This window comes from Caloenas nicobarica, chromosome 2 (genome assembly GCF_036013445.1).
Source record: "Caloenas nicobarica isolate bCalNic1 chromosome 2, bCalNic1.hap1, whole genome shotgun sequence".
Classification (NCBI taxonomy): Eukaryota; Metazoa; Chordata; class Aves; order Columbiformes; family Columbidae; genus Caloenas; species Caloenas nicobarica.
The window spans coordinates 21,533,111-21,551,773 of NC_088246.1; the positions used below are offsets into that span (position 1 = coordinate 21,533,111).

An 18,663-nucleotide genomic window follows, 5' to 3' on the forward strand; every position below is an offset into this window, starting at 1 on the left:
TCATAAACTCTCCTTTTTTTTCTGAGTTCCAACCAAAACTCTCTGTTCAGCCAGGGTGGTCTTCTTCCCTGCCAGCTTGTCTTTTGACACATGGAGTCGGCCTGCTCCTGTTCCTTTAGGTTTTACTTCTTGAAGAATGTCCAACCTTCCTGGGCTCCTTTGCCCTTTTTGCTCCCAAGAGAAGCAACCTGTCTATTAAATAGGTCAAAGTCTGCCCTCCAGAAGTCCAAGGTAGCAGTTCTGCTGACTCCCTTCCTTACTTCTCCAGGAACCAAAAAAATCTATCCTTTCGTCACAGCTGTGCCAAAGATGGCTTCCAGCCATCACATCACCCAGAAGTCCTTCTCTGTTCTTAAACAACAGGTCCAGTTGGTGCCCTTCCTGGTTGGCTCACTGACCAACTGTGTCAGGAAGTTATCTTCCACAAAATCCAGGAAGCTCCTAGACTATTGCCTATCCATTGTGTTGTATTTTCAGCAGACATCTGGTAATTTGAAGTACCCCATGAGAACAAGGGCTAGCAATTGTGAGATTTCTGGCAGCTGCTCATAGAATATTTCTTCTGCCTTTTCATCCTGGTTGCATGGTCTACAACAGACTCCCACCATGATATCTACCTTGTTGGCCTTCCCCCTGATTCTTATAAACACTTGACCATATCGCGAACCATCATTAAGCTCTAGACAATCAAAACACTCCATAATATACAGGGCTAACCCCCAATTCCTCTCCTACCTTGCCTATGGTTTCTGGCCATCCATTGCAGTGATCCAGTTGTGTGAGCCAGGTGGCTAAGCAAGAGAACTTTCCAGACATTCTAAGCCAGTGACTTTCCTTTTTTTCTATATCACCAGAGAGAAAGGCATAGCTTAAGCCTTCCTGCCACTTATTTTCCCATTTCAAGAATGGGAGGAAGGCTAGAAAAGCTGCTACTATAGATTTTTCACTTGAAATCCCTAAGTGCTTTAATCCTGTAACAGCTAGGGTTTGTCCTTGAAGTCTTCTTGCAGAATATCCACCCATCAAATTAGTTTATAGCTAAGATGGCCGATACCCAGGTTTTATAATTAGCTGAGAGGCCAGTATCCAGGTTTTACAATTGCATAGCTCAGTGAAATTATACAAAGTTACTGTTTTACACAAGCTGACTTAGGGGATAGGCATGTGCTAGCAGGCATATTTCATCTCGTTTTGGCTGGTAACACCTAGGCTGCCATATCTTTATCCTTTCAAAATGAATGCATATTTCTTCTTACCTGATTAGTAAACAGTACCACCTTGAGAACGCTGCTATCTGCCATGGAGTAATGAAACTGAAAATGGCAATTCTTGCTGGAACAATGACACATGGAGCTGTTAAGATAAGCGCTTTTGTGTAATGCATTGTCATTAGATTCTAACCACTCAAAATGGCCTGGGGAAAAAAAATAAAGTGCATTTTTTCACAAAACATATATTTTTCTCAGTCTTTGAAAATAAGGATTGTTTTCATGTATATTAAACCACAGACTCAACCAAATAATGGAATATGATTGTCATGCTGATGATGATACTTTCATGTCATCTAAGTGTTTCCGATTAAAAAGATAGCTATATATCTTCATTTGACTCACAGATAGCCCCAGCAACCAAGAATTACATCAGTCGGTAGTATCTTGAAGTTATCTTTGCAGCTTAAAAGCTGTAAGCAGTCCCACATTCAGCTCAGCCTCCTTACATTTACAACTATTGAAGACTTAATTGCAAATATATTTGGAAACTGGATTTTATTCTTCCACTATGGTTTCCAGGGAATACATTTTTATAGTAATACTTCTGTAGACTTTTCAAAAATTAAAAAAAAAAAAAGTAAGGCGGTGGGGCAGTATTCCGCCTGACTGCTACAGGAGGTAGTAGCATCTCCACCATGTAATCAAGGTCTTTCACTTCTCAGCCAGAATTTCTGCAACAAAATGTTGGAAACATATTGTCTTCCCATCTGAAGCAGAAAAGCAATTTGTGCTCTTCTTGACCTACTGCCCCTTGCAAAGCATTCCTATAGAGATCTAAAAGAGTACTCCACCTCCTCAACAGTGCCTTTTATTTGTCAGAAATAAAAAGGCTAAATACTTTTTATCAAATATATCAGGTCTTCTCCTTGTCACAGAATATTTTTCTGCCTTCTGAAGCAGCTATTAAAGTAATCAACAGGGACTGATTAAAGGTCTTAAGTCCACTGTTTCTGTGTTCATGCCTCTAAATACAACTTATCTCAATTGCAGATGTAACACAGTTTATTTCAAGCTGAAGGGAGAAAGTGTCATTTCACAAGGAAAGTGTTTAATTTTTATAAGCGACCACATTCTTTTCCTTTTGTTGCTATTTTACTCTTTGTGTTATGCAAAATTTTACCCTAAAATACATGGCTGCAATTTCATTGGAATTAGGTTTGCAATTTCATGTTACAGCAGCTAACCTTGATATAAGGAAATATTACAGATTTAACCCAACATTATGTTTGCAAAGGTCAACAAAGCATCTTTACTTCTACTGCTACTGCCTTCTGCAGAAGAGAAATATTCACCAACATTAGAATTGACACTGTCAGTTCTTTGTCTAACTTCGAATTCTCCGATGTCATTACAAAACCGAACAATTTTATTTTCTGTGCCTAATGATGGTTAAAATTTTTTCTCTTTCAATTTAAGTTCCTGAATCTTTAAAAACAGACCAAAGTGAAGCTGACAAGATTTTTAGATATGAAAGCAAGTGAACAGCACTAGAGAAACAGTTCTGTAAAACATCCAGAATGATCATGTGTCCACAAGGGATACTGACTGTTCTTTAGGGCATGCATTTTACACAAGTATTGTGAATGCTTCTGAAACAAATTGAGGCCTGCTTTCAGAAATAACGACTCCAGGAACTCCTGTCCTGGAAATACAGGTTTTCTGTTATTATTTTTTCCCCTCTTCTCTATAGCCTGTAAAAGTAAAATGGACAGTTTAACTGGATAGGCAATAAACTATGCTAAAGTACTTATTTGTTTCCCCTTTTCCAAGGAATATCTTTTTTTTTTTTTAATTACCTTTAGCCAACAACTATTGAGTAGCTTTCTAAATATTAATGATATTAGGAAGGTTTTTATTTCATTTGTTACAAACTTCGCTCTTCTCTAAGGTCTGAATTTCCCTCAGTGCAATACACTGCATAGCATATTACTGTGTTTATACTCTGACTTTCTCTACATTTTGTTCTCTTGGATTTTCATGACTTTGTTTCTGAAGTGCCAAACTTCACCATGTTTTCAGAAATAGAACAGGAATCCCAGAAAAGCCACTTCATTCCTGCCAATGTGGTAGTAGGGATATTGAGTCATGGAGATGTGTTTCTGGTGAGAGATGCTGGGATCTTTGCCAGGATGAAGAATGTAGGCTTTAATATCTTTCCATAAAGCCTTTTATTTTCCCCACATGGCTGCTTAATCACATGCTAGATAGACAGCCTTGTTTCTTTCAGTTTTGAAGAAAAATTTTGTCTGTGATAAGCAAAATCTTGGAGTTCTACAGAAAAGTCAGCTCCTGACTGCAATGGAGCCCAACTAGAAGCAGAGCTTGCAACTTACTGTTGAGGTGGCCCAATGTCTTCTTAGAAATGGGATGGGTCAGTGAACCTGCTTGTATCCTGCTACACTAAAAACTCACAGCCTATAAATCTTTAGCTGCTTGGCTCCATCTTAACTATTCTCTGACTCGATTATTTTGTCACTCCTTCCGCTTTAATCCCTGTTTGTTTTTTGTTTGTCTGTTGGGGGGGAGGGGGCTGTTTGTTTGGTTTTGTTTGTTGCTGTTGTTTCACAAACTACAAATACTTTAAATCTATACTACCAATTTTAGAGTAACAACTGAGCCTTCAGTTGGAACTGAGCTACAGGGTGGGACCTCTCCTTTCCTGGCAAGTTCTCTTCCCCAGCAGAGAGCTGTTCAGTCTCTGAAACAATCACCTGCAACCTTCTCACTCCATCATTTTAAAGAAAGAAGAGGTCAAATCTGAACTGCTATTGTTTCTACTCTGCGAAGGTGAATTTCCATGAACTCATAAGTCATGGATGAAATCTTGAAGAAAAAGAGACAAAAGAGTAATGTAATCGTATCACGTAATCTAATGGTTTGACTGTTTTTTCATGTTTAAACTTGGGGGATTTTTTTATCATGAGTTATCTGAAATGTAGGGTTAAAAGCCATAGCACTTCCTTTCGTTTCTTTTTCCATCTCATAATCTTTATTTTTATCATGCAGATAATTAGTTTCATTAATTTCTTATTAAAGAAGTGTTACCCCAGATGTAGGAAACTAGATTAACCCAATGCAAGAAGAATGAACTATGGAAACCACATAGCATGCTGGAAATATCAATAAAGAAAACAACAACAAAGTATTTTATGAACAGTATTGCAGAGGAATACAAAACCTCTCTAAGAACTTTTGACACTGAATAAATTAAAAGTTATATAGAAAGTACTTAGGATACAACACTGGAGAAAAGAAGCAATGAAAGAACAAAGAAATAAGTCTGCCAAGGACATAAAGTATTTTATTAAATTTAGGAATACCAGGAAAGGAGGATTATTCAAAGCCTATAAGCAATCCTTTCTTTATAAATATAATTGTCTAGACCTCTGCTTTATAATTTAGTTTCTTACCTCTCTCCTATTTATAGTAGTGAAAGCTTTGATCAAAATCAGAAACTAAAGCTTAGTCAAGCTCTATTTGCATTGAAGTTTGAGCCCTCAAGCATGACATTTCTGCAGTTTGCATACCATTTCTTTAGTTTTCAGAATTTGACTTAGTATTTAACTCTTCATTTATGCCTCAACAAATCTCCATTAATAGAAATACTGAATGTGTTGAGAGATGAGCAATCATAGTTCAGATTTTTCAATACTTTCCAGTGTTAATGATTAATTAAATTCTGTGTGTTTCGATACTGATTTCTTCTCAGATTTTCTTTTTTCTTTTATGATATAGAAGTACAGGGAATGTCCCCAAGGAGTTGTTTGTGTCATATGTTCAGCCTACTCAGCTACCCGTGCATATTTATACAAGGATGCACAAGCACTTATAGAACAGATATTTCAAAATTTGTTCTTTTTCAATAGACATTGCTTGTGACCTGGTCCTGTAAAAGCCGCTTACAGAATTTTGGTATCTTTTCTGTTAACACGACATTGCCATACATAGAAATTCATATCTGTTACTAGACCTTGAGGTATCATGTTCAGGTATGGCACTGATACTTTTCATGGAGGTGTTTAAAATAAAATCGACTGGAAAGTGTCATTTTTGTTAGATATCCCAATGGAAACTGAAAGGTACTGTGACTTTTTTTAAGATTATTAAAAAAATCTACTTTACTAGTCTGTATGCTCTCTGTTGTACATAGATGTTAACATCCAAAAATTCCTCTTAATGGAGTGTATACACTCAAGCACTTTTGCTTGTTATTCCGTTATAGTTATTCCGACTTATAGTTACTGAGCATGTTGAAATACATACTTAAATTTACTTTAAAAATCTTTCTAAAATGAAAACAATATCTAAGCATTCACTCTGCTACTATCAATGAGATGTACTCCATTTCTGTAGGCTCAGAGTTCAAGCAGTAATCTCAAGCGTTATCAGTTCTTCAAAAGTACATCACAAATTATACTATTACAGGTAGTGCTACTTAACCCCTTTGAAGGCAGTCTCTGTAGACAATCCAAAAGCTTAGCTGGCAAGGTGATTCCATTTCACATTACAACACTTAGACATTTATATCCATTAAGCTTTCAACAACCCACCCCATAAACACATAGGCAAGCAGTACACAGTGACTTCAAAAACAAGTGTTGTTCTTCTGAAAATTACAACTGGATTCATTTTTTTATTTTTAAGAGTAATAAGCTATTTCGTATAATAATTTTTTTCTCTACGGGTCCCCTAATTAAAGGTATAAAATGCAATTCCTGACTATATGCTCAAACATAGTAGTACTACACAAGTGAAACTGTCAAGTGTCAAAAGCCAAAATGAAACAGAAAAAAACAAACACAGCTTGTGTGTGGTTTAGGTAGTTTTAATTTAATTTCACCAAATTCTTGCATAGATCTCATACAAAGAATTAACTGAAAAATAAATAAATTTTTAGCTTATATAGGAATTCTTACATTAAAATCTTCCATGTTTTGCCAGTATATGTTCACAGTGCCCTTATTAAGTAGTCAAAGCAAAAGCTAATTTAAGTACTAAATACATACGATTACTTTTCATGTTCTTGTTCTGTTTCTATGTTGGGTCACTGCCTTGTCCTAAAAGCACCACATTCTTCATGACAGCTAGTAACTGTGCGTTAACTTACATTTCCCACATTCAGTATTGTTGCTCCAATCTTTCAGGAAGGATCGGGAGGCAATCTTGTGTCTGGCTTGCAGTCGTGCCCACGTACCAGGCTCAGCTGCCTGATCTGAACGCCACTTGCACATGTCAAGCTCAAAACCAGAAGTCTGCAGTGCTAAAAGACAAACAATCACTTGACTTCTTAAGGAGTCATTATTTATGAGACTACTTCTCACAAGAAACATGTGCTTATTAAACAACTTGACTACTCTTCTGCCTCCGGTTACTTCAAAAGCATTGTGTATTATTGAGTGCTGTCTAGTATTTCAGGCTGCCATCTTTAATAATGTCATCTAAAAAAATCGTTCCTTAAAGACGGATGCTTCTTTCAGAGAAATGGACTGCTATTTATGTTAGCCAGTCATTGCAACCTCCGTGAATTCACTTCTTCAGAAAGAGTTGCCAGGAATTATAAAAAAAGACATGTCATAACGAGAAATACGTATTTACTTTTCTTGATGATAGCTACAGAAGGGTCACTTCTAACTGAGAGGTTAAATTCAGCAACATCTCCATAATGCTTGCAATAGAATGCTTCTTTTTAGAATGAAAAAGTTTCTGAATATATCACCATATATTTTCAAGAACTTTTTAAGGGCAAATCATGCCTGACTAATCTTGTGGCCTCTACAATGGAGTGGCTGCATGAGTGGACAAGGGAAGACCTATGGATGTCATCTACCTGGACTTCTAGAAGACCTTTGATACAGTCCCCCACAACATTCTTACATCTAAATCTTACATCTTACATCTGAATCAGAGTGATATGTGTTTAATGGATGGACTGGGAGATGGAAAAGGAATTGGCTGTACGGCCATGTCTAAAGAGTTACAGTCAATGGCTCAATGTCCATTCAGAAAGCAGTAGCAAGTGGTATCCCTCAAGGGTCCATATGAGGACCAACACTATTAAGTATCTTTATTATGACGTACATAGTGGGATTGTGTGCACCCTCATCAAGTTTGTGGATGACACCAAGCTGAGTGATGCAGCTGATTGGCTGAGGGAAGGGATGCATGCAGAAGGACCTTGACAGGCTTGAGGAGTTACCCAGTGAAGCTCAACAAGGCCAAACTGAAGATGTGGCACCTAGTTCAGGGCAATCACCACTATCAGTACAGACTGGGGGATTATTTGATCAAGAGCAGCCCTGCAGAGAAGGACTTGAGGACACTGGTGGATGAAAACTTGGACATGAGCTGGCAATGTGCACTTGCAGCCCAGAAAGCCAATTGTATCCTGGGCTGCATAAAAAGCTTGGCCAGCAGGTCCAAGGAGGTGATTCTTCCCCACTGCTTTTCTCCCAGGAAACCCCACCTGGGGTATTGCATCTATCTCTGTGGTGTCTGGCATAAGTAAGACATGAGCCTGTTTGAGTGGGTCCAGAGGAAGACCACAAAAACGTTCAGAGGGTTGGAACACCTCTCCTGTGAAAAAAGGCTGAAAGAGTTGGGGTTGTTCAGCACAGAAAATAGAAGGCTCTAGGAAGACCTTATTATAGCCTTTCAGTACTTGAAGGGGGCTTATAAGAAAGATAGAGAGTGACCTTTTACCAAGGACTGTAGTGACAGGACAAGGGGCAATCATTTTAAACAGAAAGAGACTAGATTTAGATTGGATATAAGGAAAAATTTTTTTATGATGATAGTGGTGAGACGCTGGAACAGGTTGCCCAAAGAAGCTCTGTATGCCCCATCATTGGAAGTATTCAAGGCCAGGTTGGATGGGGCTTTTAGCAACCTATCCAGTGCAAGGCATCTCTGCCCATCTCAGTGAGACTGAACTGGATGATCTTCTAGACTGAAAGGTCCTTCCCAACCCAGACCATTCTGTGATTCTATAGTTCTGTGAAGTTCAAGATGCCAGACTGTTACTGCAATATTTTTTGTAATTAATCATGGCTACAGAAGGAGAATAATGATTTTAAGCAGGATTGTACAGATAGTGGAAGTTCCATTTCTTAATATTACTGCAGAGGAAATACAACCTTCTGGTTAAGACACTTTTAAATAGAGGTCAGAGTATCTCAGAGAAAACATGGAAATTCCTGACTGCACGGAGGAAGTAATTTTATGGCAGTAGACATAGACATTACTGTCTACTGCATCTTAGAGTTATTGTGTTATTCAGTACTGACATCTCAGTGAAACATCCTGTCCAGCTGATGCTACAAACTTCTCATTTCTTCCTTGTTCCAGTGTTGCACGAACATCTACACTTTTTTCAAACTGTGTGTATTAAGTGAGAAGAACTTGTGGAAAACTAGTTTCCCATGGAAAATTCAAAATTCTAGAATGGTCTAGAAAGGATAGATTTTTGTCAAATTTTAACATTTGAAAAAAAGTTTCAAATAAACTCAAAAGGAACCAGACTCTTCTTTAAACACTTTAGTTATTGAAACACAATATTATGATTAATTTGCATTTTTTTAAATGTGACTATTTCTGAGGGGGGTTGGCTGTGTGTTTTAACAATAATCTCAGTCTCTTGGGACAAAAATACCCATTTCCCAGCTCTTAATTCTGCAGCATGTCAGACAACAGTAAGATTCGTATTCTGGATTTTCTGACTCCCATCCCTGCAGTAGCTCATTTGAAACACCCTGCATCTCATTCTGCACCTGTGATATGAAAGGTTACATCTTTGTGTGATTAGAATTCACTACGGAACTAAGTTTGAGGTGTTTCCAGTTGAAGTATTTTTATTGGATTTATATCAAATTTCTGCATTGTAAGTAATATGTATATATAATTATTCCAGTTTTCCAGGAAAAAACAAACACATCACAAAAAAACCCACTAGCTTTGCAGAAAAGGTATACCACTTCTCCATTACAAGTGTCTAAAGGAAGACAAACGCCTCATTCTCCTTTGTAGCATTACACTTGCATGCCCTGGGGCTCTTCACTTTCACCCCATGGCAAGATCTGAACAACTATATTAATAAAGGAGTTCATCACATACATAATTCATCAGGAGTCAAGGGATTTCTGCAGGACAATTACACACTTAGATAAGAGTATGAAGCCTTTGTACAGGAGGTCTACTAAAGGTATAATTAAAGGAGATATGGTATTACTTATGTTTTAGGGCATAACTTCAATATTTTCTATTTGACAGCTAAAATATTTTTTTCTGCAGTACATATGTAATTGTATAGCAAAAAGTTGTGGTGTGTTTGGGTGATAACTGAAACAATGTAGTAGCTCTTGGGAAAACTACAAACCGTATTTTAAATTGCTATAATGAAGATATAGTCATGAATTTAAAAAAATAAAACCAAACAAGAAGTTTACTATCTAGCAGAACTGGACAAGAGATAGAAGGTGGGCAGTTTGGAAGACAAGAGAGGGAGAGAAGGTAAAGAAACAACTTAAAACTTAATAAAATTACATTTATATTTAGCCATCACAGTTTGTATCAAGAAACTCCTGAAAGCACAAATACTTAAGCTATTTTACTCATGACACTAAAAGCACAGTCATACAAATGAATACAAATGCACACATCATTTCTTATGTGTGTTTACACTGGTATTGAAAATCATGAAGGGTGCATTACTGTCCTGGTTCTGTTAAAAACAAGTTTCTCTTTTAGTGAATTTCCCTGTCAGCTAAAGTCTTCTTACTAACTGCAGTTTTCCTGAAAGCTAGATACACGTTTTGGTAGACATAGCAATGGAACGTAAGGTCATTGATAAGGATGGATGCACATCTCACAAGAGCAGTGAACTGAAACAGGTGACCAAAAACTGACCAACTAAGTATTCCATCCCATTCACGTGTCATATGAAAGTGGCAGATCATGAAGGTCTCGTCCCTTTTTTCCTTATGGCCGACATTGGGAGAGGACCTTGCGAGTCGTCCCTGTGAACTGAGGCCTAGTGACAGACTGAATCCAGTTCCAGTTGGCTGCAGAGTCCAGTCCGGGACTTTCGGGTGCTGGCCCTACATCTGCCAGAGCAGTTGCTGGGATTTCAAGATTGGTTTTGTATATTTTGTATTATTTTCTCTGGTTTTATTAGTAGTACTAGTAAAACATTTTTAATTTTTTCAACTCTCTTCTCTCTGTCCTTCTCTCCCTCCCAATCGCCTGTCCTTAGTGGGAAGAGGGAGGGGCTAAAAGGGGAGAGGTGGGGAGAGAGGGCTAACAATACATCTGCTACTGTTTATTGCCACCCCGCAATCAAACCTCAACAATTACAAATGCAAATTTCATCCACAAATTTCATTAATTAAGGTGGTCTTGATTGAAAGCCTTTTTATCCAGACATTCCATAAGGACTAGAGGAAAAAATTATTTCAAATTCAAGAAAACACTAATCTAACCATTCGTTCTAGTTATTTGAAAATATTCAGTGGTAAAATTCCTGTTCCAGGGAGAAAATTAAGATCTTTTGGCCCTATTTTTGGCTGCTGTGAGCAATTTAGATGTCGCCTAATGAAGCTGACTTTTCCTAATGGGGGAGCAAAGGCTAAGGGCTTTCAGAATGTACCTGAGGTAGTTAACATTGCAGTACCTCAATACGTAAGCTGCTCTACATATTTCAACAGCTTAGATTTATACGTTCTGGTGAGTACACCTTGTTTCTGTCTCAATTTTTGATTTTTTCCATTTCTTTGAGACAGTATTTCATCTCTACAGCTGATTTTTTTTTAATCTTTGTTTGCTTTAGAAGCACTTAGTTTATGCAAAAAGTGCAAATATATTTGTACAGAGAGATTTATATCCTCCTGCAGGAATTGGATAAGTGATCACATAGGTTGCTAGAATCTAGCAATGCATTTTTTTCTATTTTAAACTTGCCCTTTCATCTTCGGAAATCCTCCAAGGAAGATAAGGTTGGGAGAATCATACATCTGTCCTCTTTTCATTGTCAGTTTCAAATACATTTTTGCAAAGCAGCACATTGTAAACCTTTCTGAGTTCATAGACAAGTATGCCCAAAGTTTTAAATTAACATTCCTGCTCATTTAAGGTAGTATTGCTAGAAAATCTCTACAAAAGAGAAAAGCAAGATGGGCCCTAGCATGAAAATATTTATATAACATTTGCTTCTATATTTCTCCATTGTAAGAAAAGCGAAACATGGAGAGACTTAAATGACCAAATTTAGTTACCTGAAACTTCATTTCATAGAACCATTTTGGTTGGAAGAGACCCTGAGGATCACCAAGTCCAACCATAACCTAACTCTAGCACTAAACCGTGTCCTAAGAACCTCAACTATACACCTTTTAAACAACTCCAGGGATGGCGATTCCACCATTTCACTGGGCAGCATGTTCCAATGCCTGACAACACTCTCTGTGAAGAATTTTTTCCTAATATCCAATCTAAACCTCCCCTAGTATGACTTGAGGCCATTTCCTCTTGTCTTATCACTTGCTACTTGGGAGAAGAGACCAACACCCTCCATGCTACAACCTCCTTTCAGGTAGTTGTAGACAGCTGTAAGGTCTCCCTTCAGCCTCCTTTTCTCCAGGCTAAACAACCCCAGTTCCCTCAGCCAATCCTCATAAGGCTTGTGCTTCACCCCCCTCGCCAGCTTCATCACCATTCTCTGAACTCTCTCCAGCACCTCAATGTCTTTCTTGTAGTGAGGGGCACAACGCTGAACACAGGATTCAAGGTGCAGCCTCACCAGTGGTGAGTACAATGGCATGATCACTTCCCTAGTCCTGCTGGCCAAGCTATTCCTGATACAAGCCAGGATGCTGTTGCCCTTTTTGGCCACCTGGGCACACCACTGGCTCATGTTCGGCTGGCTGTTGACCAGCACTCACAGGTTCTTTTTCACCAGACAGCTTTCCAGCCACTCTTCCCCAAGCCCGTAGAGCTGCCAGGGTTGTTGTGACCCAAGTGCAGGACCCAGCACTTGACCTTATTAAACCTCATGCAATCGGTCTCAGCCAAATGATCCAGCTGGTCCAGATCCCTCTGTATGGCCTTCCTACCCTCCAGCAGATCAACTCTCCCACCCAATTTGGTGTCATCTGCAAATTTACTAAGGGTGCACTCAATCCCCTCATCCAGATCATTGATAAAGAGATTAAACAGAACTGGCTCCAATACTGAGCCCTGGGGAACACCACTCGCGACAGGCCACCAACTGGATTTGGCTCCATTTGCCACAACTCTTTGGGCCTCGCCATCCAGCCAGTTCTTTATCCACTGAAGAGTGCACCCATCCAGGCCATGAGCTGCCAGCTTCTCCAGGAGAATGCTGTGTGAAATGGTGTCAAAGGCTTTACTGAAATCTAAGTACACAATATCCACAGCTTTTCCCTTATCTACTTGGTGGTTCACCTTGTCATAGAAAGAGATCAGATTGGTCAACCAGGATCTGCCTTTCAGAAACCCATGTTGACCGGGCCTGATCACTTGGTTTTCTTGTATGTGCCAAGTGACGTCATTCAGGATGATCTGCTCCATGACCTTCTCCAGCACTGAGGTTAGATTGACAGGCCTGTAGTTCCCCAGACTCCCCTTCTGGCCCTTCTTGTAGATGGGTGTCATGTTTGCCAACTTCCAGTCAACTGAGACCTCCCCAATTAGCCAGGATTGCTGATATACAATGGAAAGTGGTTTAGTGATCACCTCTGCTGGTTCCCTCAGCACCCTTGGATGTATCCCATCTGGCCCCATAGACTTGTGGGTTTCCAAGTAGTGTAGCAGGTATCTAACCATTTCCCCTTGAATTATTGGGGCTTCATTCTGCTCCCAATCCCTGTCTTCTGGTTCAGAGGGCTCGGTACCTGGAGCACAACTGGTCTGACTATTAAAGACTGAGGCAAAAGAAAACATTTAGTACCTCAGACTTTACCTCATATTCTGTCACTTTGTTTCCCCCCACATCCATCAGGGGATGGAGATTCTCTTTAGATTTCTCCAATATAGGTCACGTTTGAAATAAATATGTATGCCTGCCTGAATTATTACACTAGGATCTATATCTTACATCTGTTTCTGATCTCTCATGGTGATCTGCCTACAGCTGCTCAGTACTCTGATATGTTAATAACCATGTACATCTATTTTCAATAGGCTTTCCTACTGGGAAATTTAGAGAGTTTTATTTTAGACCACGATATACAAAACCAATCACATAACCTAGCTTGGTCTATGTCAAACACTGCATTCCATACCTCGGTCTCAATTTAAAGACACAACTCTCAGTGCCTGTACTACTCCTTTCCCATGAAAATACATTAGGCTGACAAGAGAAATAGTAAACGTTTTGCTAAAGAATCCTGACATGCACAGACAGTCTGGCTGCAGAGCTGGCCAGCCTGATGTTACAGCTCTTGGATGTAGCAGAGTGGAGTAAAACAGCCCTGTTACACAGCTGAGGATCAGGACTTACAGGCATTTAAAAATACACCCAAGTGTCCTGGGAATCTCCCTAAAGTCAACTCCAAAGCTTTTCCTGAGCTGGCCGAACACATCAATTCTTAGGGCAAAACCAGTAGATCTTTTCTGCCCATTGAGGCCTTAGTGCTCTCCTGGATGCAGAAAGCTACGTTTGTACTGTTCCAGATTTCTTAAGGTATTTATTGTCATTCTTTGTAACTGTGTTTAGATGTGATATGACAGATGATAGTTTAGAGGAATGAAAATAAGGCACATGAAAACACTTCAAGAGTTAAGAAAGCCTTTGAATACCAAAAGGTTTTTCTTTGCATTTTCTTTTCTCATCTAAGGGAAACACAAAGTAAAATGATCTGTCTCCTGAAAAACATATATTCTTACCACTTGCCAGAGAACATCCTTCACTGAAAGTGATATCATCAATGGCAACGGTCGCATCTTGTCTCTGGGTGCCCACCATCCCCCAAAAGGTAACCTGCAAACATTAACAGTAAATCAACAAGGAATGGCATCCACCAGTGTCACAGACGAGGAAAAACAAACAAAAAACAAAACAAACAAACAAACCAACAAAAACCCAAGACAAACAAACCAACCAACCACAAGAAAACAAGTCCAAGATAGGCCAGTCTAGTCCATAGAGTTTCTACTAGAAACACGAGAACTCAAATCATCCACTTATCAATTTCGGATGACCACCATCCTGGGGTTTTTTCACACACCTGTGGCTTGTCAGCACAGATATGCAGTCTAATCATCTAACTCAAGAATGAAATAACATTTAATAGTAAGGATCTGAAAACCACAATAAAATACATTAAAACCTAAGCAGAGATCATGACAGTTAAGAAATGGAAATGGAAAGGATTGTGTGTTTTATCAAGCCATTATTCCACCAGAGACTGGAAATATGAACCTTTTCTGTTGTTTTCAGAATTTATCAGCGACCTGGAGTCAATTGTATGAGATTCAACAACGCCAAGTGCTGGGTCCTGCATTTAGGTCACAACAACCCCAGGCAGCGCTACAGGCTCAGGGAAGAGTTGCTGGAAAGCTGCCTGATGAAAAAGGACCTGTAGGTGTTGGTCAACAGCCAGCTGAACATGAGCCAGCAGTGTGCCCAAGTGGCCAAAAAGGGCAACAGCATCCTGGCTTGTATCAGGAATAGCTTGGCCAGCAGGACTAGGGGAGTGATTGTGCCACTGTACTCACCACTGGTGAGGCTGCACCTTGAATCCTGTGTTCTGTTTTGGGACCCTCATGACAAGAAAGACATTGAGATGCTGGAGAGAGTTGAGAGAAGGGCAATGAAGCTGGCGAGGGGTCTGGAGCACAAGTCTGATCAGGAGCAGCTGAGGGAACTGGCGTTGTTTAGCATGGAGAAGGGGAATCTGAGGGGAGACCTTATCACTTATGAAGGATGACAAAGTAAATCTAGAATTAAACCCTTTTGCTACAATCCCGCATTGCTATACACACACTCATATCAGGTAGAGGTAAGTTATTGACAAGTAACAACATTGGTACCCATGTTGAGTTAGGTACAGGCATTTTGTAACATACATTCTCAGTCAGGGTTGAGCAGGCAAGTATTACTTCAAAAACCCAGGTCTTGTTGGACGCTTTAACACAGTGTTACCTCTGCAAGTCAAGTAATTATGTTACTCATATGGTTTACTGAAATGAGGTTGTGCTCTCATGCCTTCAGGGTTGTATGCTAACCAGCTCTTCACTGTAACTACTGTCTGAGGAAATGACTCTGATTTTCTTCTCTGCTCCCCACTTTCCCTCCAGTGTTATGCATAATAATGAGTATACATCATCCACAGTATTGTAGTCCTAAGTTACATTTACTCTGCTAATGTTTTGTGTAAATGCACATGTAGAAATATTTAAATAACTTATGAGACTTACATTGGTTTTCAGCAGCTTCGAGCAAAATAAAACCATGTGCATGTGTTCAGTTACAAAGGCACAAAGCTCCAATGAATAGTTAAGTAAAGTATTTGTCACCTGAACTATCCTGTAGGGATACTATCTCATAGTATACAATGGTATTTCCTATGTAAATTAAGCCTTGAGTTTATCTGTACAGTTAGATTGAGGCTAAGGGAATACTGTAGCTATGGGCAGGAATACTGTAGCTATGGGCAGGAATACTGTAGCTATGGGCAGGAATACTGTAGCTATGGGCAGGAATACTGTAGCTATGGGCAGGGGGATTTATGATGCAATGAGATTGACTGTTTTATTTAAGGAACATACACAGTATAAGTAAGATTTGTCATTAATTTTAACACCACCAAGAGATAAGAAAAAGCAGTATTTGTTAATGACAACCATGAACTTCCAAATGGCTTCTCTCTCTTTTACTTCATAGTAATGCTTTCCATTTACAAAATATTTCATTTTGACTTATTAAGACCCACAGAATTTATAAACCATTTAAGAGAGGCAATTTACAGTCACCTCAATTTACCAACCTCATACTTTTCGGTGGTGTTGATCATGATGGTATTTGCTTTCCACTGATTCTGCAGTTCTCCCGAATCTTGCCAGATGTTTGTAATTGTATCTTCAGAATGCTTTTGAAGCCCCACTATCAATATTCCACTCCTTTGACTGATCCAGTAATGAAATGTAATCTAGGACAACAAAAAGGTCTGATTATTGCAGATTATTACTATGGCAAACAATAAAATAGGACTGTCCATCAAAATACCTGACAAATGTGTTCATCATCAGTTGGAAGGAAAACGTTGGTCCTTAAAGTTGCAGAAGAGGCTCGCATTTTAGAAGACAATGAGAGGAAATAAGCTATTAAAAGGAATAAAAAAGAAATCTTAGAATCTTGGAGAAAAGTTACGTAAAATATAACAATAAAACAAGAAAGAGGCACATAAACAGGTATGAATTAATAACTAAAAATTCAACAGTAAGTTTTTCCCCAGAAAAGATTTGTATCACACTTGTAGCCATTGTGTGCCAAGCTTTTGTTCTTATTAAATACTGACATACATTCCTACTGAAATTTCAAGCAGGGTTCCAAAATGTTTCATGTGCTGATGGCTTGAATATTCAGTAAGTGCAGAATTGTGGGACAAAGATAAGACTAATTCAGCAAGTTGATCAAAGAGCTTAAACCCCAGTTATGGAATAGATTGCATTTTTCATGCCTAAACAGCAAACTGTTGTGAGCAACAATACAGATTTATTGCAACAGTTCAATTCTTTAAGGAGGTGGTGAAAGATAGGAAAGGAAATTGCGGTGTTCCTCTGTTCCACAGACATAAGTCTGTTTTTTGGCTGCTCAGAAATTCGCCTAAATTGCAGAGAGGAGCTTGTGCTATCCCTGTGCACATTCTCAGTATGAAGGGCTGTCCTCAGCATCTCCACACTACCATTGAAGTTACCATATCTTTCCATTTATAAAACAAGTCTAAATTAAAGTTTTGCTTTACTCAAAATTGTAACAGGTTCACAAGAGTCAGCGAAATGTTGTTGCTATATCTTTTGGCAGATTGTGTTTCTTCCTGACAATGTTGTTTCAGGTCGTCTAAAAGATGCAGGGCAACCACCCTGTTTTAGGACACCAAATACTGCTGGTCAAAATTTGGCTCTTCCTGAGCATGAAGATTTCAGAGATGTTATATCTTAAAGGATACAATAGGAGGAAATTTTTTTTTTTTTTTTTTTTTAAAGTCAGCTTTTTTCTCTCCTCCTTCCCAAACTCCAGGCAATGTCAGGTAAACTGTTACCCCCTGACATTAATATGTAAATGAAAGGTGAAAGATAAAAAAAGGAGGAAAAACCAACCAAACAAAAAACCACCACAAGTAGGACTGAAGAGGAGAAAAAAAAAAATTCCTAAAAATAAAGATTTCTACAGAAACCAAATATCAGATGATATGTAGGAACATCCAAATACTTCATCTATAAAACTACTCACTTTGACCTCTCATCCTTGCGTGCAACTGGGAAGTCACAGAGAAAGGACCATAAGACCAGCTCAATGTGGAGCCAGCTGAGCAATCACCCACAGAGCAGCACTTTGCAGCCTGCTACCAAAGCAGCAGCCATGCTGCCCCCAGAGGTTTTAGGCCTTTCACGACTGCTCAGGCAGAACTTTCAGAGCCTGCCAGCTACAAGGATATTCTTTCTACTCACAACAGATAGCTCGGTGCCTCAGCAGAGCCCTATCCCTGAGCCCCCTGGTTTTTAACTTCCATTAAATTTTGAACATTTTTCTTTTGGTTCCCTAAAGATAAATTTATCTAAGACTCATAAACAAGGTCAGATTTTACCCGCCACAGGAATTTCAAGTCTTACACAGATGGTGCAGAAATGGTAATTTTAAGGAATTCTTTGAACACTAATTTTACATTAAAGTTCTGCATAGATAACAGGTTTCAACTGCTAAAAAAAAAAAAAAAAGGTTTTAATTTGGTTTAGTGGTTGCCACTAGTCTATTCAACTACATTTTCAATTAAAATAAGAACCATGAGGAGAGGCAGAATTAAAACCTGTTATGTTCTAGTAAATGATTACCTAAATCTTCAAAGAAGTAACATCTACCAAGTGATCTTTGCTCTTCTGCTAACGTGTGCAATTACTTATCCTGATAGCAGGAACTCTTCCTTCAATACTCTGCCATAGAATGTGCTCCTCTCAATTGTCACCATAAAATATAATTTCTGGTCATTAAACAGGAACTGATTACATAGCCTATTGAGTCATCAGCAGTGGGAAAACCTGAATAGCTGCCACAAGGACATGAATATTTCCTAGGTGATTAGAACCAGCATTCATAAAATGAAAGTACAGTTTAGCCATTCTCCAGATAGAAAATGGAAATAACCAGATACACTTAACTCTC

At 38.9% G+C, this 18,663-nt stretch overlaps 1 protein-coding gene across 1 annotated transcript in view; it reads right to left on the minus strand.

The window, feature by feature from the left end:
* The window catches only part of MALRD1 (MAM and LDL receptor class A domain containing 1), a 257,882-nt gene that overhangs the window by 232,560 nt on the left and 6,659 nt on the right, over positions 1 to 18,663 (minus strand). Inside the window, exons 3-7 of the mRNA XM_065627902.1 lie at positions 16,510 to 16,604; positions 16,271 to 16,432; positions 14,169 to 14,262; positions 6,388 to 6,531; positions 1,257 to 1,414 (exon numbers count right to left, since the gene is read on the minus strand). Coding sequence (XP_065483974.1) covers positions 1,257 to 1,414; positions 6,388 to 6,531; positions 14,169 to 14,262; positions 16,271 to 16,432; positions 16,510 to 16,604 — 653 coding nt within the window. The remainder of the gene's footprint in view (positions 1 to 1,256; positions 1,415 to 6,387; positions 6,532 to 14,168; positions 14,263 to 16,270; positions 16,433 to 16,509; positions 16,605 to 18,663) is intronic.